This window comes from Symphalangus syndactylus, chromosome 24, assembly GCF_028878055.3.
Source record: "Symphalangus syndactylus isolate Jambi chromosome 24, NHGRI_mSymSyn1-v2.1_pri, whole genome shotgun sequence".
NCBI classification, from domain to species: domain Eukaryota; kingdom Metazoa; phylum Chordata; class Mammalia; order Primates; family Hylobatidae; genus Symphalangus; species Symphalangus syndactylus.
In genome coordinates, this window is record NC_072446.2 from 22,900,843 (window position 1) to 22,921,961 (window position 21,119).

At 43.2% G+C, this 21,119-nt stretch overlaps 1 protein-coding gene across 1 annotated transcript in view; it reads left to right on the plus strand.

The window, feature by feature from the left end:
- Window positions 1-20,505, plus strand: part of B4GALT5 (beta-1,4-galactosyltransferase 5) — an 82,583-nt gene extending 62,078 nt beyond the window's left edge. Inside the window, exons 3-9 of the mRNA XM_055265121.2 lie at window positions 6,383-6,496; window positions 9,793-9,917; window positions 10,870-10,986; window positions 12,791-12,978; window positions 13,682-13,804; window positions 16,020-16,121; window positions 16,985-20,505. Of these exons, the coding sequence (XP_055121096.1) occupies window positions 6,383-6,496; window positions 9,793-9,917; window positions 10,870-10,986; window positions 12,791-12,978; window positions 13,682-13,804; window positions 16,020-16,121; window positions 16,985-17,132 (917 nt within the window). The 3' untranslated portion in view covers window positions 17,133-20,505. The remainder of the gene's footprint in view (window positions 1-6,382; window positions 6,497-9,792; window positions 9,918-10,869; window positions 10,987-12,790; window positions 12,979-13,681; window positions 13,805-16,019; window positions 16,122-16,984) is intronic.
- Window positions 20,506-21,119: the final 614 nt, after the last annotated feature.

The following is a 21,119-nucleotide window of genomic DNA, read 5'->3' on the forward strand; positions in this document are numbered from 1 at the left end:
GAATGAATTTAACAAGAAAGCATGTTTTAAGTGTTGTAGCATGTTTCTAAGGAGGTCACCATCTTGATGAGCTGCTGTGTCACTGGCACATCTTTGGCGAGTAAGTACAGGTTGAGCATCCCCAATCAGAAAATACCAACTCCAGACTGCTCCAGAATCCACACATGATTAAACCTTGAGTGCCAACACGACACTTGAAGAAAATACTCAATGGAGCATTCCAGATTTTGGATTTTTAGATTGGGGTTGATCAACTGGTAAGTATAATGCAAATATTCCAAAATCCTAAAAAATCAGAAATCTGAAACACTTCTGGTCCTAAGCATTTCAGGTAAGGGGATACTCAACCTGTACTGAAAAGAAAATAGCATTTCACTGAAAGTGTATTTAATGAAAACCCATCATTCTTCTTCATTTCAAAGCAATTGTCTACCTAGCACAGTCATAGAGGGTATTCTGGGCCCAGCACTGCTGAGACAGCCAAATGACTGACACCTCTGGCCTGACCGCTTCTGCCTGGAGCACTGTTGGCTTAATGGTGGTAACCTGGACTATGTACCATTCTCTGCTGAAATAATGCTGAGGCACATACCCACATTCAGGCGTCTGTGTTAGGCCAAGCATAGCTCAAAAGCCCAGGGAGACATTTAAGTAATGCTGGTTTTCTTTAAGTTTAAAAGCAACGTGGTGATTATTGAATGAAAACAGACTTTTGGGGATGGGGTCTGTGAACCTGGAAATAAGCCTGAAGTAGTGACCAGGAGTAGCTTCCTGTTGTCACTGAAAGCCATTGGTTTATGAGATTGTGAATCTGCAGAGTGAGTAAAGTCATGCTGGTGTGCTTTGTAATCTATTAGTGGAGTGGGTCATCCTCACCTCTTTCTCGGTGGTTTTAGATGTCCAGTCTGTAGTCTTCGATGTGGCTACCCTCCCAGTAGGTAGTCATCCTTAAATGGACTAACTCTTGAAGAATGCTAATTCTTTATATTTCACAGATATTTGTCCCAATGGCATCTTTCTAGTATAGGTAAATTTCCATATTTTTTTCAAGCAGAGAGGCAAGTGTTTGGTCTTTTCTCAAATGGGAGGGGAAAGTGGTGATTCTTGCTGGGGTCCGTTGGTCAGCACTTCCAATTCCTTCTCAACTGGATTTGGTAACACAGGGGGGAAGGCAGGTTTTTACCTCCTCCAGGTATTAGGGTAGCAATACCAACCTTAGCTATACATTGGAATTCCCAAGGAGCTTTTCAAAGTACTGATGTCTGTGCCTGACTGCTAGAGATTCTTATTTAATTGGCCTGAGGTATAGCCTGAATGTTAGAATTTTGTTTGTTTTGGTTTTGAGACAGTCTTGCTCTGTCACCCAGGCTGGAGTGCAGTGGCACCATCTCAGCTCACTGCAACCTCCGCCTCCTAGATTCAAGTGATTCTCCTGCCTCAACCTCCTGAGTAGCTGGGACACCAGGCGGGTGCCACCATGCCCAGCTAATTTGTGTATTTTTAGTAGAGATGAGGTTTCACCATGTTGCCCAGGCTGGTTTCAAACTCCTGGCTTCAAGTCATCTGCTCACCTTGGCCTCCCAAAGTGCTGGGATTACAGGCATGAGCCACCACACCTGGCCTGGTGTTAGGATTTTTGAAAGCTTCTTAGATGATTCTAATGTGCATCCAAGGCTGCTGAACCACTGATGTGAAGCAACGCTGAATAAGCAGCTGCTGTTGGACAGAAATGGTGGTCTGCAAGCCCATGATATCAGCAGCCATTTGAACCTGTAGGTAGGAGTCTGTTGTTTTCCTATTTTCTATCTATCTGTCTTTTTTTTTTTTTTTTTGAGACAGAGTCTCGCTCTATTGCCCAGGCTGGAGTGCAGTGGCGCGATCTTGGCTTGCTGCAACCTCTGCCTCCCAGGTTCAAGCGATTCTCCTACCTCAGCCTCCTGAGTAGCTGGGATTGCAGGCACCCACCACCATGCCCGGCTAATTTTTGTATTTTTAGTAAAGGTAGGGTTTCACTATGTTGGCCAGGCTGGTCTCAAACTCCTGACCTCAGGTGATCCACCTGCCTTGGCCTCTCAAAGTGCTGGGATTACAGGTGTGAGCCACTGTGCCTGGCCTGTTTTCCCATTTTCGTTTTTGAGACAAAGTCTTGCTCTGTTGCCCGGGCTGGAGTGCAGTGGCGGGATCTCGGCTCACTGCAACCTCCACCTTTTGGGTTCAAGCAATTCTCCTGCCTCCGCCTCCTGAGTAGCCGGAACTACAGGCGCGTGCCACCATGCCTGGCTAATTTTTTGTATTTTTAGTAAGAGACAGGGTTTCACCACGTTGGTCAGGCTGGTCTTGAACTCCTGACCTCAGGTGATCCATCCGCCTTGGCCTCCCAAAATGCAGAGATCACCGTGCCCGGCTTGTTTTCCCATTTTCTAAATGTAAAAGCAGCTGCCTTCTTTGCCCTTCAAGAACATGTCCGGGTTTGAAATAGATTAGATTTAAATTAAAAAGTAAAACTGTGGCTGTAGAAATTCAACAGGCTTGTTTTTCTCTCAGCATTTTCCTCATTCAGTAGGTACATGCTTTAGAAGAGTAAGAAGTTATATTTGGAACTCCAAGGGGATAAGGTATAACCCCACCCGTTGCTGGACAGCTAGCAGGGGAGAAAAACAAGGGCTCCTCACGATAACTGCACATAGTTTTACCAGGTCGTGAGCAATTAATTTCCTCTGTGTCTTTCATTTTAAAAGGCCTCTATTGCTACTGAAAAGCAGACTTTGTTTGTTTGTTTGTTTGTTTATGATGGAGTTTTGCTCTTGTCGCCCAGGCTGGAGTGCAACTGTGTGATCTCAGCTCACTGTAACCTCTGCCTCCTGGGTTCAAGCGATTCTCCTTCCTCAGCCTCCTGAGTAGCTGGGATTACAAGCACTTGCCACCATGCCCGGCTAATTTGTGTGTGTGTGTTTTTTTTTTTTGTTTGTTTGTTTGTTTTTAGCAGAGACGGGGTTTCACCATATTGACCAGGCTGATCTCGAACTCCTGACCTCAAGTGATCACCCCACCTTGGCCTTCCAAGTAGACTTTATTTTAATTAAAGTTTTATTTAAAAATGTTTAAACAAGAAATCAGGAAATTAAGCCACCCCTCCCAAGATGTAGAATAAGGTTCTGGAAGATTTTTACAATAAAGTTGTGTATTTGAGGATTCTTAAAACAGTGACATATTATTAATTTAGTAATCAGAAGAAAAATAAATGCTTTTTTTTGTTTGTTTCATGCTAGTTGCTACCAGGCTTATTGTATCATTGTTTGAAGGAAGTAGAAAGGAATTCACCTGTCTTCAAAGAAACTCAAAATAGTAGAATCATTAGAGTTAGAGATAGCTTGTCTCTTGCCTCATGTTTTTTAAATTCTAGTTTCCTGATTAGGTTCTAGCCCTAGGGCTTGGGTCAGTCATTGACCAGAATGATTATTATCTTTGTTTTTGTTGATTTGTTTACGAAAAGATACTTAGTGTAATACTTTTGGGAATTTCATTGCCTTCTAGTGAATGTATTGACTGTGCCAATACATGTTTCCAGCCAGCGTCTCTTGCCACACATGGGCGTATCACAAACACAGGCACATTTTCTAGTACTTGTGAAGTCTTTTAATTTTTTTCTAAAGGAGAATAATTTCATCTATTAGATTCATCCAGAGTAATAATTAGGATGAGGGATTCTTCACATAGATTTTTGAAGTAGTTACTACCTTCAGAAGAAGATTCAACCCAGGCCAGGTTTGCATGTATGAGCTGAGCTCAGAATTTCTCTGTAAATATTATCTTTAAGGTTCTGTCCTGGTTCATGTTTTTTTTGTTTGTTTGTTTTAAAGATAGGATCTCGCTCTGTCACCCAGGCTGGAGTACAGTGGTGTGATCATTGCCCACTGGAACCTCAACCTCCCAGGCTCAGGTGATCCTCCTGCCTCAGCCTCCCGAGTAGCTGGGACCACAGGTGCACACCACCAGGCCTGGCTAATTTTTAAAATTATTCGTAGAGACAGGTTCTCAGCATGTTTCCCGGGCTGGTCTTGGCCTCCTGGGCTCAGGCAATCCTCTTGCCTCAGTCTCCCAAAGTGCTGGGATTATAGGCATGAGCCACCATACCCAGCCTGGTTTATGTCTTTATATAAATTAGTCTCTACTATTCTCTATAAATGCAGGCTTAATGTTTTTCAGGAAAGCTACTACTAAAAAGGACAGAAAGCATTCTGTTCCTTCCCTTGTTAAGACACTGTTAAAATTTTCAAGTTGCCTCTCGTTGAATTTTGTCCCCAGAGTACTTGCAGAGTAGGCAGCGCAGAGTAGGCAGCCATGTGCATATATAAAAGGATTCAATGTGTTAGCCATTTGATTCTTGGAAACCTGCTCATAGTGCTTTTTCAAAAATATCTTAGTTGAAGATTCTAGAATTCTAGGGTACAAAGTGAATTTGAACAGGATATTTTAATTTGCATAGAATCAGCATGGATCCAAAAGGATTTAATATTCTGTGAAAAAAAATAAAAACAATACAATATACTGGAAAGATCTCTCATTCAGAGTTTAGTTGGAGCTCTGCCATGCATTAGCCAGGGCTCCTGGTCTGAGTTCTGTGTATGTTGTTCCAGTTATTCATCTGTAGAAAATGAGGTTGGAGGACCCTCCTCCTACTCTACAACTACAGTCCCCTAGGAAAAAGACATCTGCCTTCACACTCTTCATATCCACTAACATGACTCTAAAGGGGCATACATATGTGAGGGTTTTTAAATTATAAACCCTTGAGAATGAGAACAGGAAAGGAGACCACAGCAAAAAATCTTGGTAGGTAGAAAGCAGAAGAACCACTGATAAAAGACTTAACAAACCCAAGAAAACTGACTGCTCAAAGCAGCAACAGGAAAACCAGCAACCACCCCAGGATCCCCCAGAAGCTCAGGAACTAGCAATATGGGAAGTAGGAGCAAAGGTGGCAACTAAAAAAAAAGGGAGATTGAAAGCTGTTAAAAAGCAGTCAGATACCCAGACCCATTTCCCCATCCTGGCAAGAGCCGGAGACGTAATAACCCCAGAGATGGCAAAACAGAGGCTCCTCAACCTGGGGATACCTGGCATGACCACAGTATTTGAAAAGATGGGGATTACATATGCCCCGGCCTCTTTCTCTTCTTTCTTAGTTTCAGGATGTTTATAGTCAGGACTCTACCATTCTGGCAGGAGATTCGAATGGATTTCTCTGGAGAATCTGGTCAGACCAGGAGAAAAGACCCAAAGATATTGACACCGGAGATATCAATAAGAGAAGAATGACTGCAAACGTGAAACAAGAATATAGTAAGAAATGAACATTCAGGAAACAAGAGCTCTTCAAAGTTAAAAATATAGCAGAGATGATGATTAAAGGAAGGTTGAGTAAAGTTGAGGAAATCTCTTGGAAAGCAGGGCAGATATATGGCAAGATGGAAAACTGGATAGAAAAGATGAGACAGTTAGAGGACCAGGAGGTCCCACATCCAACTCCTGTTCTGTATTCTCCAGAAAGGTAGCACAGAGTACAGAAGGGAGGAATCATCACCGAGAGAATAACTCCCCCCAAGCACATTTGGCATGGAAGAAAGCCAGAAGCTGCCACACCTCCTCTGGGAGGATGAAGTTGAGAGAATACCTAATGCGTGTCTTAGGAGGAAATGTCTTGGTGAAAGGTGTGGTGTTGAATTAGAATCACTGCATATAAAACTGAGCAAACAGAAAAACAAGATGTGTAACTTCCCACATTTCTCAGCGATGACTAGTACTTAACAGCAGCATCATAATACAAAGACTGAAGATTGTCCTAACCACAGCTATGATATGTGACCGATGGGAGACTGGGGAATGGAAGGGGATCGTGTGGCAGGGGTGGCAGAAGGAAGGGGATAATGTCTTCACTCACCTCCCATAGTGGGAGGTCAGTAGGTAAGACTGAAAACAGAAACATCACCACCAGCCGTACAGGCTGACAGAGGTGAATACTAAATGTAAATGCTGAAATACTTGGCCAAAAGAAGGGCAAGTGGTTCCTTTAGAAAATAGAAATGAGAGGAGGGCGACTGCTATTTTTAAAATTACATTTAATTACAGTTGACTGTAAACTGAGTGCTGCATATAAACCTATAAAATCAATAGGAATAGGAACACTGGTTAAAATATGTCATTTGGGTAACATTTTTATTGATGGGTTCACATTTTTAGCTGCATCAAAGCGATAGTCCAGAGTCCTGTCTCCTTCTACCAAGATGATAGCTAAGAAAAAGACTTACTTGGTAGGCATCTAATAATTGCACGGTTGATTACACATACCAGTCTGATCGGCGTTTTTCCTTTACCTCCCTAGATTATCCTCTTGACTTGAACCACAGTGAAACCTTCCTGCAAACTACAACATTTCTTCCTGAAGACTTCACCTACTTTGCAAACCACACCTGCCCTGAAAGGCTCCCTTCCATGAGTGAGTACAGCTCTGGCCTATCTTCCTCTGCTTTTAAAATGGATAAAGGGGAGGGCACTCTTGATCTCTCTGTCTGCCTACAGAGAGAATATAAATACCTCCCTTCCATTGGAAACAGGGTTTGTGAAAGTTGTGCTCCTGGCTCCTCTTCAAAGCCTGCTGCAAGGTTGCCTGTGTTCTTGGGTGCCATTTTCTACCTTTCCTACTTTTTCACTCTTTCCTTTGCACTTGCCTGTCCTTTGTAACTTGGGTTCTGTTTGAACTTCCTAGAGGAAGTATGAATATAGTCATTCATAGCTTAACAACGAGGGTACTTTCTGAGAAGTACATCATTAGGTGATTTTATTGTTGGGGGAACCTCCTAGAGTTAAATTCCACAAATCTAGATGGTGTAGCCTGCTACACCCCTAGGCTGTAATGGTATGGCCTGTTGCTCCTGGGCTGCAAACCTGTGCAGCATGGTACTATACAGTAATTGTAACTCAATGGTAAGTATTTGTGTATCTAAACATAGAAAAGGTACAGTAAAAAATGAGATATAAAAGATAAAAAATTGTACAGCTTGGTAGGGCACTGACCATGAATGGAGCCTGCAGGAATGGAAGTTGCTCTGGTGAGTCAGTGAGTGAACGTGGAGTGAATGTGAATGTGAAGGCCTGGGACATGACTCTGCACTACTGTAGACTTCATGAACACTGAACACTTAGGCTGCACCAAATTTATTCAGAAAATATTTTTCTTTCTTTAATGGTAGATGAACCTTACTATTATACCTTTTTACTTTCTAAACTTGTGAACTTTTAAAAAGTTTATAAAAAGTTTAAAAAAAAACTGCAGCCTTGAACTCCTGGGCTCAAGCAACCCTCCTGCCTCAGCCTCCTGAGGAGCTAGGACTGCAAGTGCCTGTTGTCAATGCCTGGCTAATTTTAAAATTATTGTTATTTTTTTTAAGAGATGGGGTGTTACTATGTTGCCCAGGCTGGTCTTGAACTCCTGGCCTGAAACAACCCTCCCACCTAGGCCTGGGCAACAGGCTGCAGTGTGCCATGATCGCGCCACTACACTCCAGCCTGGGCAACAAAGCAAGACCCTGTCTCAAAAGGGTAAAGTAACGATTTAAAAATATAGTGTAATAAATATATAAACCAGTAACATAGTTTATTATCTTTATCTAGTATAATGTACTCTACATAATTGTATGTGCTATACTTTTTTTTTTTTTTGAGGTGGAGTTTTGCTCTTGTTGCCCAGGCTGGAGTGCAGTGGTGTGGTCTCCACTCACTGCAACCTCTGCCTCCCAGGTTCAAGTGATTCTCCTGCATCAGCCTCCCGAGTAGCTGGGATTATAGGCACCTGCCACCATGCCTGGCTAATTTTTGTTTTTTTAGTAGAGATAGGGTTTCATCATGTTGGCCAGGCTGGTCTCGAACTCCTGACCTCAGGTTATCCGCCCACCTCAGCCTCTCAAAGTGCTGGGATTACAGGTGTGAGCCACTGCTCCCAGCCTTGTGATATACTTTTATAGGACTGGCAGTGCAGTAGATTTGTTTATAGCAGCATCACCAGAAACACTTGAGTAACACAACAATGCTATGGCAGCTGTGTCATCACTAGGCAGTAGGAATTTTTCAACTCCATTGTGATCTTATGCAACCACCATATATGCCATCTGTCACTGGTGAAAATGTCAAAGCACATCACTGTATAGGCAGGCAGCTTTGTCTTTTTAGTATAAATCTCCCACTGATTGTAGTGCTTGATCTTAGAGGTGGGGGTCTCAATATGTTGTCCAGGCTGGTCTCCAACTTCAGGGCTCAAGCAGTCCTCCTGCCTCAGCCTCCTGAGTAGCTGGGACTACAGGCATGAGCCACCATGCCTTGCTTGGAAGTTATTTGCTTAACGAAGTGCTAGTTAAAACAATTCTTAGATCTTTTTGTTCTTTTTTTTGGATCTCATGTAAACTAAAACAAGGACAGTAAACTTTTATACCTTTCCTATACTTTTAGGCTTCTTATATAGCTCCCCACTTCTTTTTTTAAAATTGTTTCTTTTTTAAGAAGTGAGATCAAGAAAAAGAAAATCTTACATTTGCAAAGTTGACTTTTATGCACAAACATAGTGAAAATAGGGAAAATGTTAGAAATAGTCATGCATGGTATTTGAACATATTCTCATCCATATATGAATAATTAATTATAAGTATGTAAGTTGTGTTGGAAGCCGTACTGTTTCATTTGCGTGTCTCACCACACATATATAGGTTTTCCCTTTAAAACCTGCGTTTGTCTGCATCTAGATGTAAGCTTAGTTTGGGAAGGCTGAGATTTGTGTTTCAGAAATAGGTGTTGACAGGCCTAAAACTAATGTTATCAGTTCATTGTTTCAGTAGCATTTATTAATTGTTACTGTACCACTTCCTGACTTAACTCAGAGATGACCAGCATTCTGAGTTAGGAAATAATCACTCAGGGTCCTGACCCACTGGTGAATGGATTGAGAGAGGCAGTGTGTCTGCACTTGCATCAGGAGCAAACCTGACATGACTCTAAGCTTAGCTGCTTTTCTCCTTCTCAGAAAAGCTCAGCTGCAGCCAGGTGCAGGAGCTCATAGCTATAATCCCAGCACTTTGGGAGGCCGAGGTGGGAGAATCACTGGAGCTCAGGAGTTTAAGACCAACCTGGGCAACCTGTCTCTATTAAAACATATTAATAAACAAAACAAAAAAAAGAAGGCTGGGTGCAGTGGCCCACGACTGTAATCCTAACATTTTGGGTGGCCCAGGTGGGTGGATCCCTTGAGGTCAGGAGTTTGAGACCAGCCTGGCCAACAAGGTGAAACCCCCGTCTCTACTAAAAATACAAAATTAGCTGGGTGTGGTGGCATATACCTGTAACCCCAGCTACTCGGGAGGCTGAGGCAGGAGAATTGCTTGAACCCAGAGGCAGAGGTTGCAGTGAGCTGAGATCACACCACTGCACTCCAGCCTGGGCGACAGAGCGAGACTGTCTCAAAAAAAAAAGAAAAGCTCAGCTGCGGTTTTACTTAAAGTCTTCATTTCTTCCTGGCCCCTGACAGAAGCAGAACTCTAAAGTCTTAATTCCTTGATTTGCCTCTTCACCTTGATAATAGTGAGGAACTGAAATGCAGTGAGATGGAGAGCAGAGGAAGGGACTTCCATCCTTGCTAAAAACAAATTCAGCTGAAAAAGCATTGCACTCTCCAGAGACTAAAACCCCGGGCATAGGGAAACCTATCATTTTCTGACCTCTTAATCTCTTTCCCCCCTCTCTGTTCAGAGGGCCCAATAGACATAAACATGAGTGAAATTGGAATGGATTACATTCATGAACTCTTCTCCAAAGACCCAACCATCAAGCTCGGAGGTCACTGGAAGCCTTCTGATTGCATGCCTCGGTGGAAGGTAGGGTGTAAAGTCACAGCCAAAATGCTGAGAAGCCCACCTGGGGTTTGCCTTAGGTCCGAATCACCATGGGATTAGCTAACCATGACATTTTGTCATTTTCATCCTACCACCCCATGCAAATGTAGAAACATTTTAGAGAAATGGGTTTCCACAAGGACTCTTTTGTAGATACAGAAATTTGCATTATTCTGATGACCGAGCAAGACCCTTTGGTCTTCCCACTAGGAATATTAACAAAGCAAGGGGATGAGGGCGTTGGTGGTCTCTACTGACCCATTTGCAGAAGTCATCTGCAGAGTCAGTGCTTCATGCCTGTTCTCCATTGGTTACTACAAGATTAGTGGATTAAAAAGCAAAGTTACCTAGCTTGACACTGAGATTTAGTTTTTTTCTGCTTGACCATAGTCAGAAGACATCAGTAGTTTCCGTTAAGCCGTGATCCCAGTTTAAGTCCATTCTTTCAACAAGTATCTATTAAAATGCGTATTCTGTGCCAGCCTTGTTAAGTGCTGGTGATGCAGCAGTGATCAGGGCAGATCTGGAACAGATCAGTATCCAACCCATCGCTGGGAAATAAAAACAGTTGAATAACCAGCATTTGTACATTGCACATTGTAAGGGGAAATACTGTCTTGTGAAGCTTGTTTTAATTGTAAGTTTATAGATGTATTTTTGTCACAGTGTAGAATGTGTGTTTTCCTATGAGTTATGGCCTAGAATAAATTGTAGGCCTACTGTGTACTATAAGATATGGTATATGTAAGAATAACATTCATCTAGGTCCAAGGGCCAAATTGCCAACATAGATCTTTGTTTAGAGAAAGTTGAGGACAAGATAGCCAGCCTCCCAGAACTCCCACGGGTTGGTCAGCAATTCAGCAGGGGTGTCCTTCTAAGGAGTGAAAGCTGAGAGTCCTAACTGTGCTTCTTTTGCTGTAATCCACTCCAGGTGGCGATCCTTATCCCCTTCCGGAACCGCCACGAGCACCTCCCAGTCCTCTTCAGACACCTGATTCCCATGCTCCAGCGCCAGCGCCTGCAGTTTGCATTTTATGTGGTTGAACAAGTGAGTGGTCCTTTCTTTTCTTTTCTTCTTTCTCTTCTGAGACAGCAGTTGAGGATGCTGCAAGCTAATCCACTGTTGGTGTGAAGAGCCAATAAAACTGGAATCCTAGGATTGAGTTGCCTGAGGTTTGAAGGGGGAGCAGAGAGCAATTCTGTGCCCCTGGTTTGAGGTTTGTTGCCCAGTACTGGGCACACTTGAATGCAGGAGAGAGCTTTGTTTGCTCATGAACAAAAGCCTCTTGTATGGTGGTTTTGTTGGTGCCTGCAGGCTCCAGACCCAGGAAGTTCCCCTTAAGATAAAGAGCTGCAGCAAGGTACAGCACAGAGGATGTGGCCTTGGAGTCAAGAGACCTCAGTGTTTGTCATGTCTGCTGTTAATCAACCAAGTGGCCTGGGACATTTGCAGACTTCTCTAAGCCTGAGGGTTTGGTTTTGTTTTAATCTTAAAAATATTGGTAGTGAACCAGATACAGAAGTCACAAACTGAAGAAGACCACATGGCAAATTAAGTCTGTAAATCTTTTTTTTTTTGGTCCTGCATATTTTTTATTTGCCTTTAGATGGAACATGACTGTCCTACTGTGGTTTTCTCTTGCCTGGCCTACTTTATATGTTTACCTTACTGACTTGGCTTCTCTAGGCATTTTGAAGTTTGTGATCCTTGAACTAGAGGCGCTATATGCATAGATAAACAAAAGGTTGACAGATTTCCCTGAATACACTGATCGTCAGCCTGAGGGTCTGTTGCATGCTCACCTCTCCCTGTGGGCACACTTTTGAGTCTCATAGTCTGAGTTGCTGTTAAGTGGTCACCCTGGAGCTTGCCTTATACTGGAGTGAGAAAAAAGCTGAGCACCACTGTTCAGCAAGGCCGGGCATCTGGGAAATGCTAATGGCCTATCTGCCGGTCCTAAGTTGGGTATTTTGATAGTGGCAAGGGGGAGTCAATGTAGCTGTAACACTAATTAGGCTGTTAACTGATTTGAGCTGGTTTCTTCATGAGCCACTGAATTCTTTGTCCATAGGCTTGAGTCCCTGGCATGCTCAGTGACTGTTGTCTTAGTTAGATCTTAAAAATAAGACAAAACCAAAAACCACTCTTTGTACTAGATTTGGTTTATGAACAGTTAGAGATTGGTTGATATGCTGAAGAGCAAGTGGTAAAGAGTAGAAATGGTAGTGTTGTCTCTTACCTTTGTGGAGCAGGGTACTCTTCTAAATGCTGTTATATGGTTGAATTTCTGCCTTCAGTAGCCTTGGGAAAGAGAAGCTTGGGTTTGCTACCACTTACATTTTTAAAGAAATTGGGGCCAGAGGTCCAGTGACTTTTTCTTTTTTTTCTTTTTCTTTTTTTTGGAGATGGAGTCTTGCTTTGTCGCCCAGACTGGAGTACAATGGTGCGATCTTGGCTCGCTGCAGCCTCTGCTTCCCGGGTTCAAGCGATTCTCCTGCCTCAGCCTCCCAAGAAGCTGGGATTACAGGCATGCGCCACTACGCCTAGCTAATGTTTTTGTATTTTCAGTAGAGATGGGGTTTCCCCATGTTGGCCAGGCTGGTCTCGAACTCCTGATCTGCCCACCTTGGCCTCCCAAAGTGCTGGGATTACAGGCGTGAGCCACTGTGCCCATGCCAGAGGTCCAGTGACTTCTGGGCCACACTGTGAGTGGATTTGTGGTGCTGGACCTGGTTACACTAGCCCAGTGATCTTTTCCAGTTGGTTCTAATAAACTCTTCTTTAGGCACAGGAAAGACAGCAAAGATTTTGCTTCAAGATTCTTTTAAAAATAAAGTTCTGTTTCTTTTAGGTTGGTACCCAACCCTTTAATCGAGCCATGCTTTTCAACGTTGGCTTTCAAGAAGCAATGAAGGACTTGGATTGGGACTGTTTGATTTTTCATGATGTAGATCACATACCAGAAAGTGATCGCAACTATTATGGATGTGGACAGATGCCGAGGCATTTTGCAACCAAATTGGATAAGTATATGTATCTGTGAGTATCATTTCCTCTTAATTAAAGAGGTTAAATCTGAAAGGATGGTGAGCGATGTGAAGAGGAAATCTAATTAGCTGCAACCTAGATGCCCATCAACTGATGGATGGATAAACAAAATGTGTGTATCCATACAATTGGGGCACTGTTTGGCAGGAGAAAGGAATGAAGTACTGATACGTGCCAAAACACGGATGAACTTCGAAAACATTACGTTAAAGAAGCCAGACACAAAGGTCGTGTATCATATGATTCCAGGTGTCTGAAATGTCCAGAATAAGCAAATCTATAGCGACAGAAAGTAGATAAATGGTTATAAGGGGCTAAGGAGGACAGGAGGAGTACGGGGTGATTGCTAATGGGTACAAGGCTTTGCCGGGGACAGTGATGAAACGTTAATATAGATTGTGGTCATGGTTGCACAATTCAGTGAATAAACTAAAACCATTGAATGATATACTCTAAATGGGCGAATTGTGTATGGATGGGTATGTCGATTATATCTCACTAAAGCTATTAAAAATCAGTTTGCAAAAATTAATTTTGCTAATTTGATTCATACATGTCAGCATGAGGAAGCAAGTTCATATGGTTCAGGTCAGGAGCACAGAGAGCCCTGTTTTTAGTCCTCAAATGAGAACCTTCTAGGGAAAACAATTACCCTGTAACACGCAGATGACTGATGTCCCACATCTCCTCCTAGGCTTCCTTACACCGAGTTCTTTGGAGGAGTGAGTGGCTTAACAGTGGAACAATTTCGGAAAATCAATGGCTTTCCTAATGCTTTCTGGGGTTGGGGTGGAGAAGATGACGACCTCTGGAACAGGTACCTCTGCTGTTCTTTCGGTGTCTTCTAGAAATGCTACCTTAGACTGCAGACCAATACTATCCAATAGGAATATAATGTAAGCCCTGTGTGTAATTTAACATGTTCTAGTAGCTACAGTTTAAAAGGTTAAGAAAAAAAATGAAATTGACCAGCTGTGATTGCTCACACCTGTAATCCCAGCACTTTGGGAGGCCGAGGTGGGAGGATCACTTGAGCCTGGGAGTTTGAGGCCACAGAGAGCTGTGCCACTGCACTCTAGCTTGGATGACAGAGACCTGTCTTAAAAAATACACACACACACACACACACACAAGTTTTTAGAAAATATCTTAAAACTTAATTTAAAAATATCTTAATATCTTAAAAAACAAACTGTATATCCCAACAAAGCAGCTATTTTCATTTTTCTCCTTTGACATGCAAAAATCAACAAATTATAATTTAGCAATTTTTTTCTTCTAATAATATGTTCATTATAAAATACAAATGAGTATAAAAATAAATTACCGACAACAATAAGTAGCATGTTACCATTTCATTGAGTTTATTTTGTGTTTAAAAAGTGGCAAGTGAACAGTAATTTAAAATCTCTGTGTATCAGTTTTTAAAATCACAAATCTCAGGATTGTGAGGATTAAATGATGTAATGTGTATGGAGCTCTGGCATATCTGATATGTGATAAGCTCTCAGTAGGTGTTACTGTTTTTATTTATCAACGTTAAATACTCTGTAAACAGGATCTTAAGTGGCTCCATTTAATTCGGTTATATAGATGTACTGTAATTTATGTAACTATTTCCTGTTGTATATTTAGAATCTTTTCCATTTTCCACTATTTAGAGTGTGATATAGTAGATAATTCTTTTGCCTATTATTCCTATTTAGGAAAAATTCCTTTAGGCAAATGTAGTCATTTTAAGGCTCTTTTTTTTAAAGCACTGTCCTTTAATGGATGCAAATAGGGTTTTTAAGGCATATTATAACTAAGTACCCCTCCTGCTAAAGGTTCTAACAAAACTTTTCACTTCACCAGCGTTCTGTGTACTAAATGCCCATTTCATTGGAACCACTCCAAACTGAAGGGTGTAATATTAGTGATATGTCTACATAGATTTAGCTGCACCATCACATGAGGCTTGTACTGTACAAACTTGGGTGAACAATCTGGTGTGTGAGTGGAATAAAGTAATATTTTTATGGAGTAAGTAAATAGTAACCTCGTAAAGAACAAATGCAATCTGTTTACTTTGTAGCTTGGCTTTTGAAAAGTATGTGTTTTTTGTTAATTATAAGTACTATTTTGCTGATAAAAATTCAAATGATAGGCTGAGCACCATGGCTCACACTTGTAATCCCAGCTCTTTGCAAGGCCTAGGCTTGAGGATCACTTGAGCCCAGGAGTTCAACACCAGCCTGGGCACAGTGAGACCTTGTCTCTACAAAAAATTAAAAAAATTAGCCGGTTGTGGTGGCACACGCCTGTAGTCCCAGCTACTCAGGAGGCTGAGATGAGAGGACTACTTGAGCCTGGGAGGTTGAGGCTGCACTGAACCATGATCACCTCACTGGACTCCAGCCTGGGCAACACAATAGACCCTGTCTCTTTAAAAAAAAAAAAAAAAAAAAAAAAAAATTAGATGATATAAGTGTCTAAATGTTAATCCCCATTTTGATTCTGTTTCATTCCCTGGAAGTAGCCATTTCTTTCTGTATTTTTCTTTTCTTTTTTGAGACGGATTTTCTTTTTGTCACCCAGCCTGGTGCGATCTCGGCTCACTGCAGCCTTTGCCTCCCGGGTTCAAGTGATTCTCCTGTCTCAGCCTCCTGAGTAGCTGGGATTACAGACCTGCGCCACCATGCCTGGCTAATTTTTTTTTTTTTAAGTAGAGATGGGGTTTCACCATGTTGGCCAGGCTGGTCTCAAACTCCTGACCTCAAATGATCTGCCCACCTTGGCCTCCCAAAGTGCTGGGATTACAGGCGCGAGCCACTGAGCCCAGCCTATTTTTTCCATTCACATAAAAACTTTAATTCAGTTAAAATTGAGTTTTAACTCAGTTTTTAAGAAATGACACAGTGAGTCAGTTGAGCGGGTGAGAGCTTTTGCTGTGTGTGATTTCCAGGGTAAGCTTGTAACATGTCTTGTAGACTTTGGTCACTCCTAGGCTATTACCGTTGTATCTAAAAGCCCGTTCTCTTGGTCTTGGACAGAGTACAGAATGCAGGCTATTCTGTGAGCCGGCCAGAGGGTGACACAGGAAAGTACAAGTCCATTCCTCATCACCATCGAGGAGAAGTCCAGTTTCTTGGAAGGTTGGTGCAATTTATCTCTGTCTCTTAGAAGTATCCCCTATACTTTCATGTCCGGATGTCTTAGAGCATATTACAACCCCTTCTCCTACTCTCCACCCCGAGGCCCTGTTCTGACAGTTGTTTGACAGCTGTTGCATGTATTCTAACTCTGAGGCAGACCAGTGTGGGGATCAGACCGTTGGTGAACATTTCAATAGTAAGATTCTTCTAAGGAAACCACTTGTCCTATGTCTTCAGCATTGTGGTCTCCCCAGTAGCCTTTGGGGAATTTGGGAAGAAACGGCTTAGATGAAGGTCCCTGAGGTGACAGAGCAGTGGCGCCCTTTCCGCAGGCTCCCGTTCCGAATGGTGTCCTGAGCTTCTGTCTGGGTGGCTGCAGTTGCTGTGTTACCTTTTCTTTCTTTGCGCGTGTGTGTGTCTTTTCTAAATTGTGGGGAAGACTGTGCTCTAGACAACCAATTCTAATTGCTGAAATTCTGTTTTCATGGGAGTAAAATGGCACTGAATACAGAGTATGAACTTTCTCATCTGTTGTATTTTTAATACTTTACCTCCCACTTCCCCACTCTGACCTTGGGCAAGTTACCTCACATTACTAAGCCTTGGTTTCCTCATTTGCTAGCAGGGGCTAGGGTGAGCATTAAATGAAATAATTAAGTGAAGCACCTGGCATGAAACACAGGAGGTGTTTCTGACCGCAGCACTCAGCCTGGCATAGCAGAATGGCCGTGCGCCCGCCTTGTGCTGCAGAAGTGCTGCCGTGGGTTGCGTCCTCTGCTGTGGGACGCCCTGCTCCATCCTCTGACTGCAGAGGCGTGGATCCTCACTCAGAGCCACCTCTTCTCTGTTCCCTCCCTAAACAGGTATGCTCTGCTGAGGAAGTCAAAAGAACGGCAAGGGCTGGATGGCCTCAACAACCTGAACTACTTTGCAAACATCACATACGACGCCTTGTATAAAAACATAACTGTCAACCTGACACCCGAGCTGGCTCAGGTGAATGAGTACTGAGAGGAGAGAATGTACGTTTGCTTTACCCACCGCCACCAAGAAAGCAGTACGATGAGATTTTTTTTGGAGGGGGGAGGGTCTACACAGCAAGAGAACAGAAATACCGTGTCTCATGAAGGATCACAGGGTTCAGGGGGAAAATGTGACAGCACACGCACAAACGCCTTCACTGGATCAGCCGCTGGGACTGAGGGAGTGAGCTTGGGGACTTCCTTCGTCAGCACTGGCTTTCTGTTTTCACAAGACAGACGTCTGTCCTGCTGCTCTCTCCCTGTCTCCTACCCCACATCCTGTCTTAGCCACAGTCTCCAGAACCCATGATGAACTGTGATCTGCCGTGGTCCTGCCGTGGTCCTGTCGTGGAGCCTGTCCCTACACATGACCTTGGATCCTCTTGGCCTTCAGAGCAGAGGCAAACCCACCACAGGGCAGCTGCGTTTTAGGAAGAGCAAATGAAACTCCACACCATTCTTCTATATCTCTGGTGTTCTCTTTGGTTTCATTTTTTTAAAAAATTACCTTCTTTGGGTGGGGATTGAGGGTGGAGGGGAGGGTGTTTGGGAAAGATAAATAGACAAATATATAACAATCACTTCTTGAAGAAGTATAATTGTAAATAAGCCATGTAAAATGCCTTTTTAAAATTTAATTTTCTAGCTGGCTCCAATTCAAATCGAGGATTTATATATTAGGCCACTCACTTGGTTGGCAAGTACAGGAACTCAGTTAAAATGCAGTTGAAGAATGTCATCTCCCGAATTGCTGTCACTTTGGGAAGGGAGTGGATATAGGGCATGTCACAAAAGAGCAAAATAACCCAACCTTTATTGCCGGGAGCTGGCATCTGCCCCTTTCTTCCTCCCCTATGAGTCTTGCCCTTGACTTCTGCTCTGGATTCACTCTTCCCTGTCGGCCGCGCACGTGCTCATCCCACTCTCCGCTAAGCGAGAGGCTGCTGTTAGAGCAGGCTGCTTCCTGCCCAAAGCAGGCCCTCCGGGGCTCGCTGCACACACATCTCTGGCTCTCCAGGCTTCATGTTCTGTCTTTTCATCAGCATGGTGGGGCGGGGGGCGGGGGGCGGGGGGCGGGGGTGTGTATGGGAATCCCTCCCCCACCTATTTTTTCTCTTGTGGAACTTGGCCACAGTTTCTGAACAATGTGCCTGCATTACCACTTGGCTTCAGTGATTCCTCTGTGTCCCTTTTTGGTTTCTGGAAAGATTCTTTGTCAACATTGGTAACTGATACATAGAACCAAGGAGCACTCAAATAGGGAGCCAGGAGCCAGGGAGCTGGTGACACTTGTATGCTGTGGGATCCAGGTAAGACCGGATTGAAGCTTTGAAATTAGGCTAACAAAGCTCCAGACAGCAAGAGCCCAGGTGCACTGCTTACACCTCCACCTGCATTTTGAAGTCATATTCTTTTTTGTTTTGTTTTTTTAAGACAGGATCTGGCTCTTGTCGCCTAAGCTGGAGTGCAGTGGCACGATCACAGCTCACTGCAGCCTCCATCTCCCAGGCTGAAGCCATTTTCCCACCTCAGCCTCCCGAGTAGCTGGGACTACAGGTGCACACCACCACACCTGGCTAATTTTTTGTATTTTTAGTAGAGACAGGGTTTTTCCCATGTTGCCCAGGCTGGTCTCGAACTCCTGGACTCAAGCAATCTGCCCACCTTGACTTCCCAAAGTGCTGGGATTATGGGCGGGTGTGAGCCATTGCGCCCAGCCTTGAAGTCATATTCTAAATTGTATTTGAATTTGTGCCTCTTTGTTTTTCCCCAAACCAAAGCCCTCAAATTGTAGTCTCTGTCGACTTCTGCAGAATTCTGGAAAATGCCAGTTTTCCTCCCCCGCCCTTGTTTTCCATAAAACATATTTATATATTGTGATGAGGAGTACTTTCTGAAGAGTACTTCGTATTTTTTTTTAATTGCCTTGTTTGCCTTCAACTTTCTTGATTTTTATGGTTTACATGGGTGTGTGTAGGGGTGTGTGTGTGTGTGTGTGTGTGTGTGTATGTGTGTGGGTTAGGGCTTTTTTCATTGCATGTGATGGTTCTGTGGACATATGATCCCCACAAACTGTGGGAGTGATTGGCCAGGCCTTGGTTTTTTTTTGTTTGTGTTTTTGTTCTTTTGAAGAATAGAGTGGTATTTAGAAAATAAATTGCATTGCAAAGCTCTTATCGGCTCATATGAGAGAGCAGGCTCCTGCCCTTGAAAATGCTGGTAAGCTATAGTGTATGTTTTTTAAGACTCAAGCATTTCATGCTTTAAAATACCTTCACAAGGGAACATTACACACAGAAGTTCATTTGGTTTTCCTTTGTTTTATGGTGCATATAGCAATAAAGACCCCCCTCCACCCTGCAACCCCCACCCCCCACCGGGCCTTTGTCCCTGCCTTGCCTTTTCTCCCCTTCTCAGTCTCCTCTCCCCTTTCCTCACTGAAGGCTGTGAGTTGCTTTCAATGTGACAACACTATGATGTCATTTGGAAGGATTTGCCAGAACAGACTGATTCTGAGCCATGGGTGCCGTGTGTGTATGCGGCAGTGTTGTAAGGCGATCTTGTTTGAAGCTCTACGTTACCATAATTACCATCAAGTACACACTGTTGGCAAAAGGCTAACACCTGACTTAAGAAAATGTTGATTTGAGAACAAAAGGAAAGGTCTCTTTTCACTGCTTAAAGTGGGGTCACTTTGATACCCTTGCAGTCATGTCTGTGTCTGATGAGTGTAGAATCTCTGGATGTGCACTGTCAGTCATGCGTCCACCAGGCCTCGAATATCATATGGGAAATGTCATAGTTAAAAACATACAGCCAGGCCTGTGTGCTGTTAATAGCGTGAAATTGTCATGTTAAAAAAAAAAAAACAGGAACCAAATGTGACGTTGTGCATATATTGGTAGCTGAAAATCTTCAAGGCTACTGATGGGTGGCCCCTTAATCTTGTCTTTGATTGCTGTGTGCAGGGAAAGGTGTCCCCGCTCGTTCATGCTGTTTTGGGGGGTGGGGGGATATTTGCAAGAATACTCATTTTGACATAATAGGTCCTCTTGTCAGAGATGCTCTACAGACATTAATAGCTGAGCAGGAGCCACATGGATTGATTGTATCCACTCACCATTGACGATGGCATTGAGCGTAGCTAGCTTATTTCCATCACTACGTGTTTTTGAGCTTGCTCTTACGTTTTAAGAGGTGCCAGGGGTACATTTTTGCACTGAAATCTAAAGATGTTTTAAAAAACACTTTTCACAGAAATAGTCCTTTGTCATTACATTATTTACTCATGTGTTTGTACATTTTTGTATGTTAATTTATGAATGATTTTTTCAGTAAAAAATACATATTCAAGAACCAAACCTTGGTGGTCGTTTCTCTTTGTCTTGGACAGTTTGGGTCCTTGGGGTTCTTTGCCTTTTCCTTTCCTTTCCTACAGGGGTTCAACTTCAGGCAGCTCAGCTGAGCTCTGGGTCTTGCTGGGGTAAATATTGCCTGACCCGTGCTGCAAGTGAACGGGCTGAGTAAAAAGCTACACAGTGTAACAGAAGCAGTCCCCCACTGTGCTGCCCAGGCACGCCCACACTTGGGTTTTCTTTCAAGAATCACCCAGGTGATACTAAGAAAGTTGCATAAGACACTTGGGTGAGGGGACTTGGGGGTGAAGGGGGTGGTGAGGGTTGATGGAGTTTGATTCCAGAAGGTTCTCTAGGATCAGTGTAGGGTGTATATGCCAGATTCTGCTCAGAGGTTGTCATCATGGCTTCTATGTGTTGAATGTTTGCCACTCACAGTATTAATAGTGTCAGATGCTGGGGACATAATAATAGAGAAAATAAGACAGGATCAGTGGCCTCATTAAGCTTACGATCCATTGGGGGGTAGGATTAAAATTGTATCCTCAATACCTGGTCCAAAAGGGGAAGCTGCAGGTGATGAGTGCATGCTAGGGTGGGCATCCCAGGTGGGAATGTAG